This window comes from Anser cygnoides, chromosome 7 (genome assembly GCF_040182565.1).
Source record: "Anser cygnoides isolate HZ-2024a breed goose chromosome 7, Taihu_goose_T2T_genome, whole genome shotgun sequence".
Lineage (NCBI taxonomy): Eukaryota > Metazoa > Chordata > Aves > Anseriformes > Anatidae > Anser > Anser cygnoides.
In genome coordinates, this window is record NC_089879.1 from 25,807,545 (window position 1) to 25,827,635 (window position 20,091).

The 20,091-nt window shown below is 37.6% G+C and overlaps 1 protein-coding gene across 6 annotated transcripts in view; it reads left to right on the forward strand.

Annotated features, from left to right (window-relative positions):
• Positions 1–20,091, forward strand: part of RUFY2 (RUN and FYVE domain containing 2) — a 30,061-nt gene that overhangs the window by 1,571 nt on the left and 8,399 nt on the right. For 2 of the 6 annotated variants that reach the window (XR_010832678.1, XM_013173125.3), the window contains exons 1-12: positions 339–460; positions 3,718–3,891; positions 4,323–4,440; positions 5,993–6,094; positions 7,285–7,408; positions 9,612–9,673; positions 10,250–10,315; positions 11,670–11,739; positions 12,946–13,047; positions 13,713–13,829; positions 14,447–14,614; positions 16,087–16,184. Coding sequence is in view for 5 of the 6 variants with exons in the window: in XM_013173125.3 (XP_013028579.1) it covers positions 415–460; positions 3,718–3,891; positions 4,323–4,440; positions 5,993–6,094; positions 7,285–7,408; positions 9,612–9,673; positions 10,250–10,315; positions 11,670–11,739; positions 12,946–13,047; positions 13,713–13,829; positions 14,447–14,614; positions 16,087–16,184 (1,247 nt within the window). In the remaining variant the exon portion in view is untranslated. Of the gene's footprint in view, positions 1–338; positions 461–1,038; positions 1,172–3,717; positions 3,892–4,322; positions 4,441–5,992; positions 6,095–7,284; positions 7,409–9,611; positions 9,674–10,249; positions 10,316–11,669; positions 11,740–12,945; positions 13,048–13,712; positions 13,830–14,446; positions 14,615–16,086; positions 16,185–17,045; positions 20,064–20,091 lie in introns of those variants that run through there. The other 4 variants (XM_013173153.3, XM_013173134.3, XM_048069662.2 and 1 more) reach the window with 4 other exon arrangements.

Consider the following 20,091-nt stretch of genomic DNA (forward strand, 5'->3'; position numbering starts at 1 on the left):
GAGTTGCAGCTTGATGGCTAAGGTGTTAACATGTGCTTTTAATGATATCCTGTTCAATACAAAATATCTTTTACTTAAGTCTAGTTTAGTTTCCTTATGCTACCTCATATGCTAGAGTATTTCTGAAACGTTTCTTCCAGAGATCATTGGTGGAAATGTCAATTGTTCTTAATCTTGAGTGTTTATTTTCTCTTGGATCAATGTCAGGTAGTTGTGTGTATATAGTTGCAGACACATTTCTAGATGTGAAATGTGGATATCTATGTACTTTTTTAAACCACTCCCTAACTTTTGTAATGTTTGAAATAATAAATTTTGATGTTGGTTTCATTCCAGTTGTTCGCTTTACATAATTTTGAACATTTTGAACAGTGCAGGAATACTTGGAATACATGACAGGAATACTTGGAATACATGACAGGATCTCTTCAGGTTACATGCTTCTTCAGCAACACTGCAGGTTGGGGTTTTTCAAAAGATATAGTTTAACTGCCACCCCAGTTACATTTTGCTTATTACAGTTGTAAGTTGAGGATACTGTATTCTTGTTCGAATAGTTTTTCTTTCTTTTTCTTTCTGTGGTTAGGGTATGTATACAAAAGACTTAAGATGTAGCTTTTTTTCTTACACTAAATTATTGTCATCCCTCCACCAACATGCATGGGAAAGAAGCATGAGAACAAGCTTCTATTTCCCTTATCTGGTTCTACGATGCATCTGTTCTTGATGCATGGTAAAAATCATATTACAAGTGAAACGATGTTTTGGTCTGGTAGTCTCATACTTAAGCTGTGCTTTTACATTCTAATGAGTATCAAAATTCTAATGAGTATCAAAAGCAACTCTTAGAAACAGTGATTCTTCTTTCTTTTCCACGTGCTTTGCCTTGAAAACGGGGCTTTCTGCTGGCATGCCAATTGCCATCTATTTCACTCAAACGTCAAAAACCTTATAGCTGGGACATTTTTATTCGGAAAGCGAACACGAGCGGCGCCACCGCAGCAGCTCTGTCGGGCCTATCGCGATGGGAGGTTGGGGGCGGGTCCTCCCGCAGCCGGGGACGCCGTGTGGCGGCGGGGCGGGCCGGGCTCACGCAGCGGCGGGGCGGGCGGAGTGGCGGGGCCCCAAGGGAGCGGCCGGGGCGGCGGCGGCTCCTCCTCTTCGGCCATGGGTGAGCGGCGGCGGGGCCGGGCCGGGCCGCTCGGGGGGCGCTGAGGTGCTCGGGCCGGGGGCAGCGGGGGGCGGCGGGCGCCGCGCCTCAGCGAGCACAAAATGGCCGCCGCGGGCAGGGGGGCGCAGAGGCACGGCTGCCGGCGGGTGCTCTGTCAGGGGCCGGTGCTCTCCCGTCCCCGGGGGAGGCAGAAAGCGGCCGGTAAAGGCTGAGGGTGGGCTCCGGGGAGAGGAGGAAGTGGTTTCTGGCGGCTGTGGGCAGGCACGGCGACACCTCGCTTCAGCCTGTGACTGCACGTTTTTATTATTTTCGCAAATCGTTAGCTGGTGGTTCTAAAGCAGTACGAGCCTTGGTGGTGAGGCTGGGGAAACGGGCGCTGCCTTCAAATAGGCCCTTCAGCTGCTGTTGTTTTGGGTTGAGAAAAGCCCTTTTTGCCACGTCCTACGGCGGGGCAGTCTGCCTCATCTCGTCCCTGAGCAGCAGCTGTCAGAAAGCACACCGTGTAGAATCCCAAGTCATGTTTTAAGAAGCAGGTGAAGGAAAATAGTTCAATGCAAGCAGATGGCATTTTAAAACAGACCTAAAATTTGGTGTTCCTGCATTAGAAGGGCCAGGCAGGAGGGCTGATGATTAAAAGGACAGTGGGTGTGGAACTCTGCTTGGGGGCAGGATCAGCTCCAAAGTCAAAATCAGGTCGCTTGCAAAAGGAATTTGTAAGATGCCTTTGAGCAGATGGACCAAATGCGTGGCAAGGGGGAGCTGTCCACCTGAAGCAAGCAAGGCTTTTGCTACGATGAAGTTTGAATTTAGCACTGTCAGTACCACACCTAATAAAAAAAAAAAAGCAGGAAATTTGACATGACATGACCTACGCAGAAATGCTCGGGTTGTTGCGAGCCTGCGCCTGTTGCAGAAGGGGTATGGATGCTGCTCTTCCTAGGGCTGGCAGTCAAGAGACAAACAAGCGAGCAGTGACTGCTAACTGGGGGAATCCTTGTCACAACACTGTCGCTAGTTGTCTGCTGTGTCTGCCACCATATCTTAATATTTTCTGTTGAAGTGCTGGTAAATTGAGAGAATGTAAAACTGATTTTTAAGGTTGTCTTGGGTATATCACCTCAGTAAATTATTTTTTTCCTGGAAAATTGAGATAGGTTAGGCTGTATGGTAATATGGTACTTTGGCATTTGATGGGCAGTTATGAATATAGAAAATTAGAATGCAGCTTTCTAAGTTTCTAATATCTAATACCTAAATACCTAGAGCTGTGCTGCGTAAGAAATCAGCCAAATGATTTCACTGCTGTTTGAGGAATCCATCCAGGAACTGTGTCTTAGAAAGATATTTTTTTTTGTACACTGCTACATGCTTTCTGATATCCAGAGAGACAAGGATACTGACACCAAGATTTGCAGAAGAAGAGGTTTGGGTTGTCTCAGACACAAATCTATAAGCGTATTTTGACATCTGTGTCTCAATGTTTAAACAGGTGTTCTTCATTTGTTTGCTTTTTTTGTTAGATTTAATTGCAAATAACATAAACCAGTAAATCATCAGCTTTTTTCTTTGCAAGTTCCTTTGATCCTGGTGAATAAACAGAGGGTTGCTTTGTCTCTTGTTTCACTTTGGCAAAATAAAAGGTGGCCTGAATGCATGAAATGCTTGATTACAAATGAAGTTAACTGAGAATCTCCTGAACACCCTGGTTTCAGTAGCTGGAGCTCTACAAAGAGGAACCTTGTCCATTCTGTCAGATTAGAACAATTTTAAAAAGCTGTGGGAATTTTACTGCCAAGGTTTAATCTCCAAATGTAAATTTTGTGGTGTGCGATTTGTAAAGTGTACCAAGAACATTTTTAAGTGGAACTTAAGGCGGAACCTTTATTTCTTAAATTTTCCTGTGTAGAAATTAATTTGTAGTTATATGATAAACTTAAATACTAATTTTTCAGGAAAAAAACCCAACACACAAACGTGCATATGTAATGTCTTCGTGAAATCACTCCAGATTTACTCACTGAGACTATGTGCAGACTAAAAAGGAAAACAGATGCTTCTGTCATTGGAAATTAGAGCTGCAGTGGAAGATGGTTATATATAGAAGAGAAATATCATGTCTCTTTGTCATTAGCGTATTATACTATAATACACCAAGTAGATGGTGGCATCAGTAGGAATGCTGCTTTGATGTCATGATAAGGGCACTGATTGCTGTTGTGCAGCTGAGTATTTCAGGACAGCAGTGATACCTGTGTTAATTTGCAGTTACTGATCGTTACTGGGAAGTACTGAGACAAGAAAGTAATGGAGAACTGACATTCCTGGCCTCATTTTTTCATTCACCTACTAAAACAATCTGTAAGGGCATTTGTTTTGGACTGTATGCTTTTCCATAATGTGGCTTATAGCTCTTACTAAATTATTTCTTGGAATTTATCTAGTTTAAGATAAGCATTCCTTTGAACAAGGCAGCCAAGAACCATTTTAATATTTTGCATCTTTTCTAAAACTTGAACCATAACTTTTTGTTTTCTTTCTTGTCTTAGCTGTAAAAGACCCTACAGCTGTAGAAAGAGCAAATTTACTGAACATGGCTAAATTAAGTATCAAAGGACTCATTGAATCAGCTTTGAGCTTTGGCCGCACTCTGGATTCTGACTACCCTCCTTTGCAGCAGTTCTTTGTTGTCATGGAACACTGCCTGAAGCATGGCCTTAAAGGTGTGGTAATTATGCTAGGTGCATCTTTCACTTCCCAAACATGCAGTTTTTCTTCCTTTCTTTCTTGAATGAGATGAAAACAAAGTGGTTTATGTTGCCTTAAGAAGAGAATGAAGTATGAATCGTCAACTATTATAATCAATACTGTTATTAATACTTTACAACATATATTTCTACATCTGCCAACTTTTTGTTTTGTAAACCGTTTGTTGTAAGTGATCCAAGGATTCCACAACTGTCTCTATGTATGTAGCTTATATTTCTAGCTAGTCATACTTTTTGTTACTATTTAGTTCTAGCATCAGCAATAATTCTATGTTCATGGCAAAGTAATTTGTGAGAGGGCTTTGGACACTGGTGAACTGACTAGCTGTTTTGAAGGAAGCCAGTCTAGTGTTTAAATGAACTCAGTTACATTTTTCTTCCCCTAGTAAGAAAATCCTTTCTAAGCTACAATAAAACCATCTGGGGTCCTCTGGAACTTGTGGAGAAATTATATCCAGAAGCTGAGGAAATAGCAGCAAGTGTCAGAGATTTGCCTGGTCTCAAGTAAGTTGTATTGGTAAAATATAACAAGAAGATACAAAATTTGATCTACAGATGTCTCATGATTTCATTTGGCACTAATCAAGCCTTTGAACACTAGCACACGATATTGGGGGAGAGCACAGGTGGTTCTTGGTAGCTACTTGAAAAATTTTACTGTAAAAAGTGGGATTTTTGTGTTGTTTTCTCACAGGGATATTAGAAAAGTCTTCTAAGTGGTAGATAAAAACAGTACAAAAAGAAATGGGTTGTGTATTGCAGTCTGAAGTCTAGAACTGCGAAGAACACATGCTTCTAGTCAGCAAAAGCTGTATAAAAACAGAAGGTACCATACTGAAGAGGAATGTGTTGGGCAGTTCTTTGGATTTTTGTAGGAATATTCTCCAGTACAGCATCCTTCTCTAATGTGAATTTATGCTGTAGACTACAATCTCCTTCCATCTCTCTGCACTCCACTTTTGTGTTTAGCTTTATAACTGACCACATATTAAATTCTGAAAGGGTTTGGTTACATTGTCATTGGTTGTATGGCAGCATAAGAGTTATAATTTATAGCCATAGACCTCATATAAAGCAGATAGGTATATATATTATTATTTACTCTTGTATCAGGCTTGATGAAATAATACTCTTTGCTAAGTGTGTTGCACTTTCTATCTTGATATAGCATATAGGTGTGTGTTTGTGTGGTATTTTTTCTTTTTTTTTTTGGGGGGGGGAGGGTTGTTTTTATTCTGTTTTGGCTTGGTTTCCTTTTTTCGTTTTTATTTTTTCTTCCACATACGTGCTTATCACTTAGCATGCAAGCACTAGAAGAGGAGGATGTGAAGTTTCAGGTTTAATTTGTTAGATATTAATGTTTGCTAATTACATACATCTTCATTTTCTCTGAATTGTCTCTTCAAGATACCACAGAATTTGTAAAATGTATGAGCTCAAGTTAGAATTCACTATGTTTTGAGAACAGGATTGGGAAGGCAAACTTGCATGGCAAATTGTAGTGGACGTTCAGTAACTTTTCTCACAATTCCTCTAAAGTCTTTATAAGTGAGCTGGAGAAAGGAATCTGAATTGTTGCAGACATTTTACTTCAGCTAGAAACTGGACTTTCAAGGTCATTGTTTACGATCATCACTGTCAGGTTAGGAAGCAGGCATTTACAGGAAAAAGCACTGCTCTTAAAAATTCTTTCCATTTGGCTAGCCATGCATTGTGTGAAAACAAAGTACAACGGTGTGTAGAAAGTTGCATGTTTTTACCCTCTTGAGCTAAACAGCTAATTTTACTGGCAGACTCCTTTGCTTTTTCTACTGTTCTTTCCAGGGTCTGCTCACACACCTGGCTGAGTCAATGAAAAATTTTCTTGTACTATCCCAAAGCTTGGAGTCAAAGCCTAGAAATCATATCTGTACAGACTGTGTTGCTCAATCATTTAAAATAACCTTTCAGAAATCTTAGTTGCTCTAGCAGTATACTGATAAGATAGTTAAGAAAATAAACTAATTGCTATATTGTTGATTTTGAATTACTTGTCTTCTCCATCCCCTTTGTCCAGAACACCACTGGGCCGTGCCCGGGCCTGGTTACGGTTGGCACTAATGCAGAAGAAAATGGCTGACTATCTTCGCTGTTTAATCATTCAGAGAGATCTTCTCAGGTAAACAATTAAGCAAATTCTGTTTAGAACTTTTTTTATGGGTTTAATCTCCTGAAAAAAATACTGTCTTGTATTTACTACTTTTTAATGTATCTTTAACATAGAACGGCATAGTTTCTGGCCTGTGGGCTGATTTCTTCCAGTCCTTGGGGCAGAGGGGCCAAACGCTGTCCTCTCATCAAGAGAGGGCCAGCTGATGGATGAAGAGATGATATTTCTCCCCATCATGGTAGAGGGGCCTTCTGCAGTGTACCTGCTGTTCTTTCGTTGGTGAGGGTGGTGGGGAAGGGGTCCTACTGCGTTCCTCAGCCATCCAGAATATGGACTAGAAAATTCTGTACAGGAGGTTAATTCACCCTTACCACGTGCATGGTTTTCTACCAAGCAGCCATTGCGTGAAGGGCTATTTCCTTGAATTTGCTTTGCTTTCACAATTCTAAAACTGGCATTGCTCCCTTCTGTCATAAGGTCTGCTTTGTGGTGGGGTAGATGAAGCACAAAGGGAAAAAGGACTTACCATCTTATTTTCAAATCTATAACCTGTAAATATTTTGAAGAGCTGTTATTTCTCGTAGATGATGCTGGTGTGTGAGGATGACACTGTTGGTCAACAGTTGTGGACTTTTCCACTGAAAGAACAGTTTCTTTCATAAAGTCTAAAACTTTATTTAAAAAAATACAAGGAGGAGGAAGTAAATGTTGATATTCTGTGGCTTAGTGCAGTATTTTTCTTTTAAAAACCCTTTCATAATTTCAGCCCTTTCCATATTTCTTATACCCATTTACTCACTTGAAATTAAAGAAGCCAAGTAAGAGCGTCTTTATTAAAGTCCAGAGCTTTTTTTTCACTAGATAAATTTTCTATCAGAAGTGGCTCAAAGCAAGTGTACAGGAAAAAAGCCTTTTTTAAGGTAAGATAAGTCTTACCCCCATCTTGTGTACCATAATCTTGCAGCTTAGATTTCTGGAGCCAAGGGTAGTATCTATGTTTTTATTAGCCTCTGAGACAAATTGTGCACTTCCTGCTTTTAAATATTCATGAAGCCAAAATATGGGCAGACTTTTTTGTCGTTAAGAATGTTGGAGTAAGGTTAGAATAAGAGAAACAATTCAAATTTAGATGTCACTGTTAATTTATTGCACCTACATATACTGAATGTACCAATTTAGACAATCTTTTTATTTAACAGTGAGTTTTATGAGTATCATGCGCTAATGATGGAGGAAGAAGGAGCAGTTATCGTTGGATTGTTAGTTGGGTTGAATGTAATAGACGCTAACCTGTGTGTGAAGGGCGAAGACCTAGATTCACAAGTAAGTCAATAGAGGTAAAGTAACAAACATGCACTCTGGAAGATTTTGTGTACAATGAATTTCATTATTATAGAGCTGTGACTTGTTAGAAATCTTTCTAGATAGTTTAGGGTGTGATCCAGGTTCTGGATCAGTGGGGATGTTGCATTAACCTCAATATCGGTTGAATCAGACCTTTGCATGGTGATAATGATCAGAGTGCAAAGGTGAAGTTTTATGGCTTGGTGTCAAATGGATGCAGCAGTAGCAATGGTAGAGTTCTTCCCATTTTAATTGCATAAATCAGCTTCTTTCTTTGAGTATAGTTCCGCTTTCACATTATCCCATTCGATTCATTTATTGTTGTTCTGGAACACAATAGGAGGAATGTGACTTGAAAAAAAGATAAAATGCTTCACACAGTGTAATAAAAGACTTTACAAGAGTGCGACTGCTTTCAATCTGAAACAAGACTGGTATCAGTAGAGCAGCACTGCATGCTTTGCAAACTGTGTTGACTTTGAACTCTGAGCTTTTCCAAGAAAATCTTGATGAAATCTTTTTAAAGGCATAGGCACAAGTATTTATAAGTATATGTAAGATGTGTTCAGCCCTGATTGTTTTTGTCCAGATTGTTTGTGGAAAAAATCATAATTGTTTAAGTGATTGTTACTGTATTTCAGCATATGTTTGATGAAAAGCAATTTTTATATTAAAGAAAAGCTGTAGCTAATTGGTTTTGTGTGCTCTTGAATCATAGAGTTAACTTGTCTTCAGCATTCCTGCCAGTTAATATCTAATGGTTTAGACACTGATAGTGACTAACAGAAGACACAACATTGAAAAGCATGTAATTCTAGAAACCTTATCAAAATGCTTTCCCCAGTACTGAGAATTACACGTGTGTATTATAAATTACAAAACAACTATTGCTAGCTGCACTTTTGTTATCTAGATCACTTGCTGGCTTTGTTCTATGAGGGGGGAGAAAACTTGATTTGAGAAGGTGATAGTGGCTGCTCTGGGGAGGTTCTACAGTAATTCTGTTTATGAAGAGCAGTGTGAATAAGGCGTCTTCCTCAGAAAAGCCAAAAGCAGCAAGTTGTATTGAGCAGAAAGAGACTTCTGAAGGATTATGGGAGTCACATCCAGGAGGATGATTTTGGTATTTGAGAAGAATCCTCTTCAATGGAGAAATGTGTGTATGCACATACAGAGGATTAAAGCAAAGTACATTTTATAGAGATGGCATTTTGCCTTTTTGTAAAGGGAGAATATTTTACTTTAATAAGCAAAATACATTTAAATGAAAGCTTTTGGAAGAGGGACCTTTTCTAAAGGTGAGGAAAGAACAAATAGAAGACCGTGATAGGAAGTGTGCAGGAGACCCCTGTACAAACCAAGGAAATGTTAGACTTAGCAAGTTATCTGTATTCAAAAGCTAAAGGGAGCTCAAGAAAGAAGCAGTGGATCAGAGAAGTGGAAATAATTTTATAAAGAGGCTGCCAGAGACCAGAAACAATTGGTCTTGGTAAAATAAATGGTTTAAGTTCGCTTGTAGGGGTTCATGAATAGAGTGGAAAGCAGAACTCAAGGTAATGTTATTCATGGTGTATATGATTGAATTACGATTGAACAGAAAGTATATGAATTGGATTCAGGTTTAGCAAGGTATAAAAATATGAATGGACAGTTGAGTGTGCACACGTGGGAGTCAGCAAGCATGGAGAGGTAGTGCTGTTTGGCAAGGAATTTTGAAAAGCTAAACATAGGAGAAACGACAGTTTTGGGAGTTGTGCTGCAAAAAGAAATGGCGTGAAATGCTATAGACAAATTAATCTTAAGTCTCGTCAATCAGTGATAGGGTTCAGTAGTGTCTGATAGTCTCCCAGAAAAAAATCTTGCTATGAACTCTTGGCAAAGCTCCATCAGATGTAAGAAATCATCTTTTCTGAACTTGACTGAGGGGTGTTTGTTTCACGATGTGTTGTTTATTTTGTTTCAAAGGTAACATCGTTTTTAACAAACACATGAGACTAGGCTTTTGTTTTGTTCTGTTCAAAATATTACTGTTCAATTTTTTGAGCTTCACTTAAACACACTGAAACTGGACTAGCCTTTGGACGTTGATGTAGCTGAGGTTTTAATAAATGGAGACAAGACCATGAATGACAACAGCAGTTACTTGCATGATATGAAACTGCATACGTTTGCTTTCCCTTAGGTTGGGGTGATCGATTTCTCCATGTATTTAAAGAGTGATGACGACATTGGGGGAAAGGAGAGGTATGTCCTCACACCAAATGCCTCAGTTTTTGCATATCAACAAATGTTTTCTTGATTGGTGCCCTGTTCTTTGTAGAAACACAGCTCCCTGAAGATGAAATTTTCTGATCTCACAGTCTTGACAAGGATGGCACGCTACTTTGGTCTGTGTTACTAGTTGGCTGTCAGAATATTTGCACCATGTAGCAAGCCTAAGCAACATCACCTGCTGCATTTACCTGATGAACAGTATTGAAGGGTTGCAAGGTGCCAGTGTTAAAGAACCTGCTAAGCTTTTAGCCCTCAGCTTGTGATTTAGTCAGTATATCAAAGAACCAGAGATATGGCAGAGTAAATAAACATCCTTTTTCTTTTGAGACTGTATATATTTTTACATTCCATGTATAGAAATTGTTTGCAGTTAAAGCATTGGGTCTTTTGTCTCTCACTGTTGTCACAACATATAAGTTACTGACTTCATGACTGTGAGACAAAGTTGCTTCATTTTATTTTTTTAAGCACACAATGTGGACATTTGCATATGATAATTCATTACAGCATTTTGATACAGCTCACTTTATTATGTTCTTGCTTTAGAAATGTTCAGATTGCTGCAATTTTGGACCAAAAGAATTATGTTGAAGAACTAAACAGACAACTGAAGTAAGTATTGTTTTGAAGTATGCATGTCAGTCCAGGCTTAAAGGTAAAACACCTCTATTTCCATTTCTAGCACAGCTCTGGGAGAGAGAACCTCAGGGAAATGGGTGAAAATTCTTCATGCTTAAACTGGGGATGCAGTGAAGTCGGAAAGGAGTCTACATTTTCTGGAGAGATTGAGGGGAGGAAATCTTAATTTTCATGCTTTTGTTTTTGATAAACATAACCTTTAGAGAAATGAAAATCATGAGGGCAAAACTGATCAAGGTACTTGGGGTTCATAACATCATAGGGTTCATAGCATCATAGGATTTATCTGGATACACAGTCGGAAGTACAATTTTAAGTGCAATCTGTTTTAATAATAATTTTTGAAAAATTTTACTGTTCTGGATGAGTCCACATGGTTTTGTTTCTTACCTTTCATAATATAGTTTGCAGTTTTAATAACTAGGACCAAAACTGAATAGATTCATTGCTGTTGGAAACTATTGTATAGGTCATGGTTCTTGTAGAACCAAAGTTTGCAGGAAAGCAGACTTAGCTGCTAATATCTCATGGTGCTTGAAGAAACTCAGTGCTGTGAGGTGCTTTTTGCTTTCCCATTTCCCCTTAGATTGTAAAATACATTGATGTCTTCTACCTTGCCATTCTTAATGAATTGGTGGCTTCTAAGGACACCATACTAGAAATAGGTGGAAAAGTAAATAGTTTTACAGAATAGAGATTTTTTCAGTGCATAAAGGGCAGCCTAAAAACGTGCTTACAGCAGAAATGGGCAGCTGGGTAATGGCAAGGTGCTGGTCAAAGGGCGTAGTTGGATTTTTAAAAATAAAAACCAGACAAACAGAAAGGAATAAAATTCTGATGCGTCTTGTTAGTGAAGTCAATAAGCAGCAAGAAAGAGGGAGCCTGAGGATAATATCTCAAAAAATGCAGGGAAGCCAATGATTTTATACAAATAAATGAATTTTGGAGGAAGAGAATTTAGAGAATGGTTTTCATTACATGGGACTGGTGGAAAGCAAGATGATGATTACAAATCGCCTTTTAAGGGAACTTGTTAAACATTTGGATATGATATAACCTGTAAGGATAAAGGAAAGGGAGGAATGTAAAATCACATCCAAAAATGAGTTTAAGTGACAAGGATGACGTTGGGAGTTGGGAAGCAGTATATAAACATTCAACAAAGGAGACTAATGTTCTTATATTTAGGAAAACCTCAAATAATGGGAGAAGACCTTGTAGCACTTGTTAATGGTTAATCACTCTACCTTGCTTTAAAGCTTTCGAGCTTGGTTGAATGAGTTTGTATGTAATTTTGAATAATGCTTTCTTTCTTTTTCTCTCTCAGTAGCACAGTTAGCAGTCTACATGCAAGAGTTGATTCATTAGAGAAATCAAATACTAAACTGATTGAAGAGGTATTATTTTTTAGTAATACATAATACATATTATTTGCACTCACTATATTTATCAATATATTTAATTTCTTTTAGTCTACATCAGTTCTTTATAATACGTTCAGATGCTTTTAATTTGGCTTGTAGAAAAGGTGTAGTAGCTGCGGGGATTTACAGTCAGCTTGCTTCAGTAGCATGCAGCATCAGTAAAGGAGTTCTATGGAACATCAAAATTTCCCGCTTCGGACAAAAACAGAAAAGAAGCCTTTCTTAATGCCAGCTGTCAGGACAATTTTGTGCTGGTGACTAGTCCATAATGGATGACACCAGTTGCTACATAGAGACAGGGAGTAGTTCAGCGAGCAATTTCTGTTACTGTTCTCAGCTTTAGCCGAATGTTTCTTTCTTGCTTATTCACCATATGCTTATATACAGGTTTTTGGTCTGCCTAGCTCTGGTTTTGTATTTATATCTTATATTTTCAGTTACTTCTGTTGCTTTGCTAGATTCCAATATATGTTGCTTTTTAAGAGAGAGCACAATTATTTTTTAACCCAAACTGATTGAAAAATAGTTAATAGAGTAGAAAATTTAAATGTCCAAATTCAGTGACTGAAGAGATAGCTAGCTTGCTGTGGGTATTGATGTATCCACAGAGAGGAAAACACTTTTTCTGAGTGCTAATTCTCAGTTTTCTGGTTCCTTTGCAAACCTTCACTTCAAGGTGTCCACCTGTTTCGATCAGCTGGTTTATATTTCTGTCATGGAGGTATATAGTATAGGGCCCAGTTGTAATGTTTTCCTCTTTTGTGTGTGTGTTCTCACCACGTGGGAGAACTTTTCTTATGTAAATTGCTCCATATGATATATTAAGATGAGCAAAAGAGTCAAATTGGATATATTTGAATGCAAATAGAAAGAAAAATGCAGGTTGAGAAAAGGGGACTTGAGGGTCTCTGCGTCATAACGAAGCAATGGAAAGAAAGCATGTTCTTCTTTACCAGACATGAAATAATGAAGTATCTTGGATACATATGGTGTTGTGTAATAAAAGTGACACATTACTAAATAAGAGACCTTTATGTTTTCTTTAGGAATCCTTTATTTCATAGACTGCAAGAGTAGGGCAGAGAATGTCTAGGTCTTGCATTCATCAGAACATTTATTTGTTGTTTTTTTTACTCACAAACATGGTCACTCTATTTTTTCCTTTTTTTTTTTTTTCAGTTAGCAATAGCCAAAAACAATATAATTAAACTTCAGGAAGAAAACCATCAATTAAGGAGTGAAAATACTCTGATTTTAATGAAAACACAGCATCATCTAGAGGTACGTCATAGCGTGGTTCATTGTCATTCGACTGTGTTTACATTGCAACTTGAAGTAAGCAGTACCCGGCCAAACTTAAAACAGCTCTTTTAGGGAAAGAATCTATTAGATCTTGGAAGCTTTATTATGGCAAAAATATGTTGAAATTATAGGTCACTAGGTTGTTTTATAAATGTTTTTTCTTTTTTTCTTTAAACTGTAAGCTACCTCTTAAGGGCATTTAGTACTGTTATCTGAAAATCTTGCCAAGGTAGTGCGTGTTTTAGTTGGTGAACAGTCTATTCTGATCTGTCTCATTATAAGAATGTTACATCATTTGGAATACTTGTGTATACAATTGCTAAATGTTTTTTAAGCTGTAATTTGTAACTCCTTACATAACTTCCTACACAGGATAATAAGTACACTTCATTTACAGGAAAACAAGTAAAAGCACAGATTAGACAGATATTTGGATTGTTCAGTGTTGAAACAGTGATGTTTCGGAATGATGTTCTGAAGGAGTACTGTACTGGAGTACAGCTTAGTTTGCTCATTTACTCAGTTCTCGTAAAAGTGATGACCACGTAGCAGAAACAAGCTGCTTTCCTGTTCCTACTGTGCTTGGGGATTATGCTGTTAATTGCTAAACTTGTAATGAAAAAAGATTCTGCATATCTTTGTAGGTAACTAAAGTGGATGTTGAAGCAGAACTTCAGACATACAAACACTCCAGGCAGGGTTTAGATGAAATGTACAATGAAGCACGTAGACAGCTTCGAGAAGAATCACAGCTTCGACAAGTGAGTACACTTTTCTAGGAGTACACAGCATTTCTAGAAGAGATTATACTTGAGAAGAGTCTGAAATTATTTCTAGTTTTGCTTTTGCTCAGGTTAAACACTGACTTTAATCGAGTGTTGTTTCTCTAACTGCATGTAATAAAAAGGTTTTCTAAAAGAGCAATTTGTACATTAGCAGTTCTGTAACAATGTTGCTGAAGCATAGTAAAGAAAATACAAGTTCTTTGAAAAAAATTTAGATAAATTGTTAGTAGTACTGTATGCTTTGTGTATGCATGCTAGGTATTTCTTGCAAAACTAGAAATTCTGTAGTTCTATTTTTGTAATTAATACTTAGTCAACTCTATAAGAAATAATGCTTCCAGTATTGAAATGAGTTGTCTTCTCTAAGCTTTTTAAAGCATAAGGCACTAAGCACGTGACTGTAATGTTTAGGTAGTGGGTCAGCAAAACTCAGCAAAGTTACAGAGGGGCAGAATCTCTGACGTGGTGAAATATAGTACTGCATCTCTGTTAGAGTTAGCTTCGTACTTTTTCAAAACGTAGATAAAACGTTGCATAATTGTTTAAAGGTTCTGTGTGGCATTGTGTTGGTGTGATTTTCGTGTGATTTGTAGGATATGGAGAATGAGCTAGTAGTTCAAGTTAGCATGAAACATGAGATAGAACTTGCCATGAAGTTACTGGAGAAGGACATCCATGAGAAGCAGGATACACTCATAGGCCTTCGACAGCAGCTTGATGAAGTTAAAGCGATTAACATGGAAATGTACCAAAAGCTGCAGGTAAAGTCTGCTCTCTGGTGAAATGATTTTGACAGAAGTAAGAAAGATATATTACCATTTTCTTTAGATACTGCTATTTCCTTAATTTTTAGTTTCTTTCCACTGTATAGGTCAGCGTGCTTTTATAGAATGTTACCGATGCAAACATGATTTCACACAAAGTGAAGTTTAAGGAAGTCACTTAATTTTATTGGGATTATAGAATAATGGAGCATGAGAATAGGAGCATGAGAATAAGAGCATGGCCTTGTAACATCTTATGTGAAATATCTAGCGGTATTCATGCTTCTTGGCCTGTGCTGTATAAAAACCAAGAGAACTATAAAAGGTACAGGCACATGGTGAGGAGTTAGAGGAAATGAGATGTGAGCATTCAAAGTTGGGCATGGCATTTGAAAAGAAGGTTCATTGGAGAAAGCTAATTACAGCTTTTTTAAATCTGTTAACAAATAAAGAAAATCTGTAACAGTGCAATGCTAAAAAAAAAAGTCTTTGTGAGAATACGGATCTCAGAGACCCAAAATACATTTAACAAAACACCAGGGAAGTTTAGTATTAAATTATTTGTGCACTAAGTAAGTTTTATTTATGGAAGGAATTATCAAAAACAGCACAAGAAACCAGTCAGATCTGATAGAATGAGGGGAAAAAAATAGTGTGCTGCTGAGAGTTAAGTGAGATGAAGGACAAAGGATTCTACTCTTCTGCTTGCAACTGTCAGGAAACTGGACCAGAAAATGAGAAATATAAACAGAGCTAGGAAGAAAAATAAGAAGGGAATGTTATTCATTATGTTAGGATTTGTAGGTTTTTGTTTTTCTTTTAGAGATGTACTTCTGGGGACCGTAACACAAATTTCACTTAATGACGTTCAGACCCACTTTCTGGACAATGAAATGAGTCAAGCAGTTTAATCATGCTGAATTTCCTGTTCAGGGGCCAGTTTATAGTGTTGATCTGTATAGCAAGGATAATGTTCTCCCTTGCATTTAGATCTTCAAGCTGAGATTGTGATAGCTGTGCAAGCAATCAAAATTGTAAAATGTGCTAGTAAAATTCGCCAAGTATTTTTAGGCACATATGGTAAAGTCTGATAGTGTGAGAACTTTAGTGATTTCCAGGCCGAAGCATCTTAGTTCTTGACTGGTTAGGACCTAGTGAGCTACTGAAAAATACGGTCAATGAATTTAAGTTGACTTGCAAAATGATGAACTAAGAAAGGAAACCAAATAAAAAATACATACTTTCTAAATAGCATCTACAATTGTAAAGTACAAAACTACATGTTTTTAGGCATGAAATTTTGTCTAAGTACTTTGTCAAGTACATTTTTTAGATGGGAATGTTTAAAAAGAATCCAAATATGAAGTCATTCTAACATTTATTCCCTTCAGATGTTGAAGAGAAAAACTCCATGGGGTAACAGTGTGCAATACATACCTACTTCAGTTTTACCCTTTTTTATAACACAGGTCTCTGAAGATGCTATGAAAGAAAAGAATGAAATAATTGGTCGCTTAGAGGATAAGACCAATCAAATTAATGCAACTATGAAACAACTAGAACAAAGGTACAGGTCTATCTTTATTTTTCTTCATTCATTTCTCCATCCCCTTACATTTACTTCATTCTCACGCAGTTGCCACTGAAACGTAACTTTCAACTAGAAAATTGAAGACAGTTTCTGAAACTCTAACTACTGCTTTACTGTTTGTTTGTTTTTTCTTTTTAACAAATACACTTATTTAAAATACAAACTTAATCTTTCATTTTTCTTCGTCCACTATCTTTCTTCTGGTCCTATGTTTTTGTGCTGACACCAAAAGCTGTTCTTTCAGCTGTTTCAAAATTTGGATTCATATTACCCTTTTTCCCCCCACAAATGAATGAAATGCAATAGAAAGCAAAGCATTAATATTGCTTATACTTAAGCGTGGGCTTAATATAAACATTTAATGCCTTCATGGATCACTGCTGAATTTGCTGAAGCTCTTAAAATTATTGTCAGTTGCTTTAGAACTACCATTATTCTAGCCATGTAATGAGTGTTTTCACTGAAAGCTTGAAAAGTGAAAGACTAAAATTCCAGTGTACAAACCTCCGTTATGGTTAGATTGCATGTGTAACATAACATTAAAATGTGATGCATATGTTTAATTTAATGGCCTATATGCAACATTGGTCTTTTTAATTGTAGAATATAACACATCCATAAACATTGTCATGTTGGTGTTTGACATGTCTTTTTTTCATTTAAATCTGATTATAAAAAACATGGTTATGTATTTTAAAAATTAGTGACATGAATATTCTTTTATTGACATCCTTTTTCCTCTTTTTTCTTTTTCTTTTTATCCTTTATCCCAATTTTTGTTTTTACTGTTTTGCTGCCTTCATCTGTCTTTGATTTTTGTCCACTGCATTCATGAAGTGACAAAGATCTGTTAACTCAAACTAGGACTATTGCAATGTCATTCGTCAAATGTGCCAGCCATGAAGCTCAGCACCAGTATAAACTTGTCAAAGATATATCATTCTGAAAGCTCCTCCTGATCTGTTGTGTTTAAATAATTACTGATAAAATACAACTTAAGCATTGTAAAATAACAATTTTACATATAAAGTGGTATTAGAAATCCTGCACTATAACTGATCATAGCTGGGTTCTGTTTTGTTTTCTGAAAGAACATCATCTCTGATCTCACTTTGCCCCTCTTTGAAAAAAAAAAAGAGAGAAAATAAATTATTGCACTATTATTAAGCAAATGTAAGCTAGTTTTCTAATGCTATTTAATCACTTCTTAATTGTGAAAGTTTATTTTAAAAGGTTAGCTATCTTCATTTTGACTGTACGTATTTATGACATTTGTTGCTAATCTAGCCATTTTTCCTGTTGTTTGCAGTACTAAAAGATTTAAAAAGTAGCCCTTCTGACTAATATTTCCCTTCTCCCCTGCTTATTTCTTTCACTTTTAGGCTGTATTTATCCCAAAAGCATGCTCTCTGATGGTTTTTTTTTTGTTTGTAATTAGCACTGTTTTCTTGAACAGCACGAGCAGGAGATTTGGGGAAGGGGGGTGAGTGCTGTTTCAGAATAGTATGTTTAAAAAAGGGGGGACGTGTAAAAATATATGTTGAGTACGTACAGTTGACGAATTTGAGGGTTTGGGGATAAAACAGCTAAAGCACAATTCCATTCTGCTGATGTGACGAAGGGTAAAGCATTTTCCCAGAGGTACATTGTGTTTGGAGCCTGGACTTAGGCAGGGTTCCAGAAAGGGAGGGCAGCCTGCTCCAGCACATTTTGTAGCTGTAGCTCCTGCCGAGGATAGCTACAGTGGAAGCTGTAGCAGTAGATAGGATTTACATTTCAGGCACAGATCCTGAACTTGTCTAACTTGTTTTTAAGCTGAGTTTCTTGCAGGTCGTTGTAATCCTAACCTGTGGCTTTGCCCAGCCCCTTTTCCCTCTCTCCACCCGTCACTAGGCAGTCTTTACAAATCATATCTCTGCTTTGAGTTGCTGCTTGCCTGCACTGCTGAAATAAGGGAGTTTTAGCTGCTGACTGCCCTTCGTGCTCTTCTCGCTGTTTCCCCTGAAGTGTGGAAGGGGAGTTGACTGGGAAAAGAATCAGCAGGAGGGAATGTGTTTGCAGAAGTGGGGGCAAGACACCATAATTCAAGAAGGATTTCTTACTTTTTGATTATATATCTTATTCCTTGGTTTGGAACCAGCAAGAGCCTTTAAAGTGAGCTGGCTACTAAAAAACAAAAAAAAATAATAAAATCTTCCATCCTTGGAGAAAACCCAAAACAGAAACAATGAAGAAACAAGGTAGACCATAGCAGAAATGGGAGCATTAACGATCTCATAGTCAATTAATGTGAACAAGTATCTGCCTCAGTATCATCTGAATCTCAAATCCTGCTGTGAACTCAGTCAAACTCAGCATTTGTCTGAATGACAGCTGTGCTGTTGGCCTTGGTGCTAGTCTAGAGGATGGTGCTGTAGCCTGGGTTGGCTAGCATGTTTCTTGGGTTACAAGCTGCCTTTCTACCTTGGCTGTGGAAACTGCATGGCAGTTTAATTGGTAATTTAGAGAGGGTTTTAACTTGCCATGTCTTTTCCTGTCTTGTGTAACTTGATTCAGTCTTTTGCCCAGTAAATTGACCCTGCTTTTTCCAAGTATTCTCCGTTCCACGCATCTGCTTTGGCCCCTTTGTGCACTACCTCTGCAAATGTGACAGGGAACACACTTACAACAACTGGTATAGTTGAGTGAGATAGTACATACTTCAGAAAGTATTTTAGTTCCAGTCTTTTATCACTTGTTTACTGGTAGCTTTTGGAAATTCCCACTGGTGCAACTTCATGCACAAATGTAGACGTATTGCTGACTTAATTTCTTTTTAACTGGGAGATGAGAGTTACTCTTCATTCAGCTAGGGAATTGTCAAATCAAGCACAGCAAGAGAGTTATCACAGATTTCTCCCACCTCTTAGCTGAGCTGGCACTTGAAACATGTTTGTTAAACCAGACACAGCGGGTGGGGGCATTCAGTGGTATTTTACAGGCCTTTTTACTCTCCTGCCTTTTCATCAAGACAGGTGTAGCCACAATAGCACAAGTTCCATCTCAACACCTTTATTTTTGTTACATTACATCCATCTTTTTTTTGGACTTGCAGAGGTGGTCAAGCAGAGAGGAACCACAAGGAGCTAATGGATTCCAAGGGGAGCTGTAGCTGAAACAGAAACAAACCCCTAGAATTCAGAAAGGAAAGATTAAATTCAAAAGAACAACAATCCCTCCCTTCATGATTAATCAGTTTTATTTATTTTGTCTGTAGTATGGAGCTATTTAAACCACTGTAAGAATGTATTATTTTTAATACAGATTATTTAAGTTAATTACTAATGTGATGTAGTTGAGATCATTCTCTAAATGTAGTAGGACCTGTCAGGGTGTGTCTCGTATTAGGCTAGTTAAGTGTTTTGCTGTCTGATTGCAATGCTCTGTATTCAGCCTTATGCTTGAATTGTTTTAAGCTGCTTTTGCACAACACATGTTCTGCCCTCTCTTAATGGGTGATTAGTACAAGCCAAGTACTTTTACAGGGTTTATTTTAAAAAAGATGAGAAAAAAGGAAAAAAAAAGCTTCTAAAAATAACACAGGAACATATACTAGAGAAAAAAAAAACATAAAGGTATATGCTTCAATTCTAAAATGTATCATCATGCTTTGTCATCTGTTATTGATGAGCATAAAATAAAAAAAATGATTACTTACAGTGATCACTCTCTTACTGTATGAAAAACAGGAGCTAGTTCTCTAGGCATTGTATGGATTTCTCGTTTGAGTTTGTGAGTTTCCCCCAAGCTTTGTTTTTATTTAGAGATGTTTCTATTTCCCCATTTTTCTTTTATTTGTCTTCTTCACCCTCTACACCCTAGTTCTAGCTTCAGTTTTACCCAA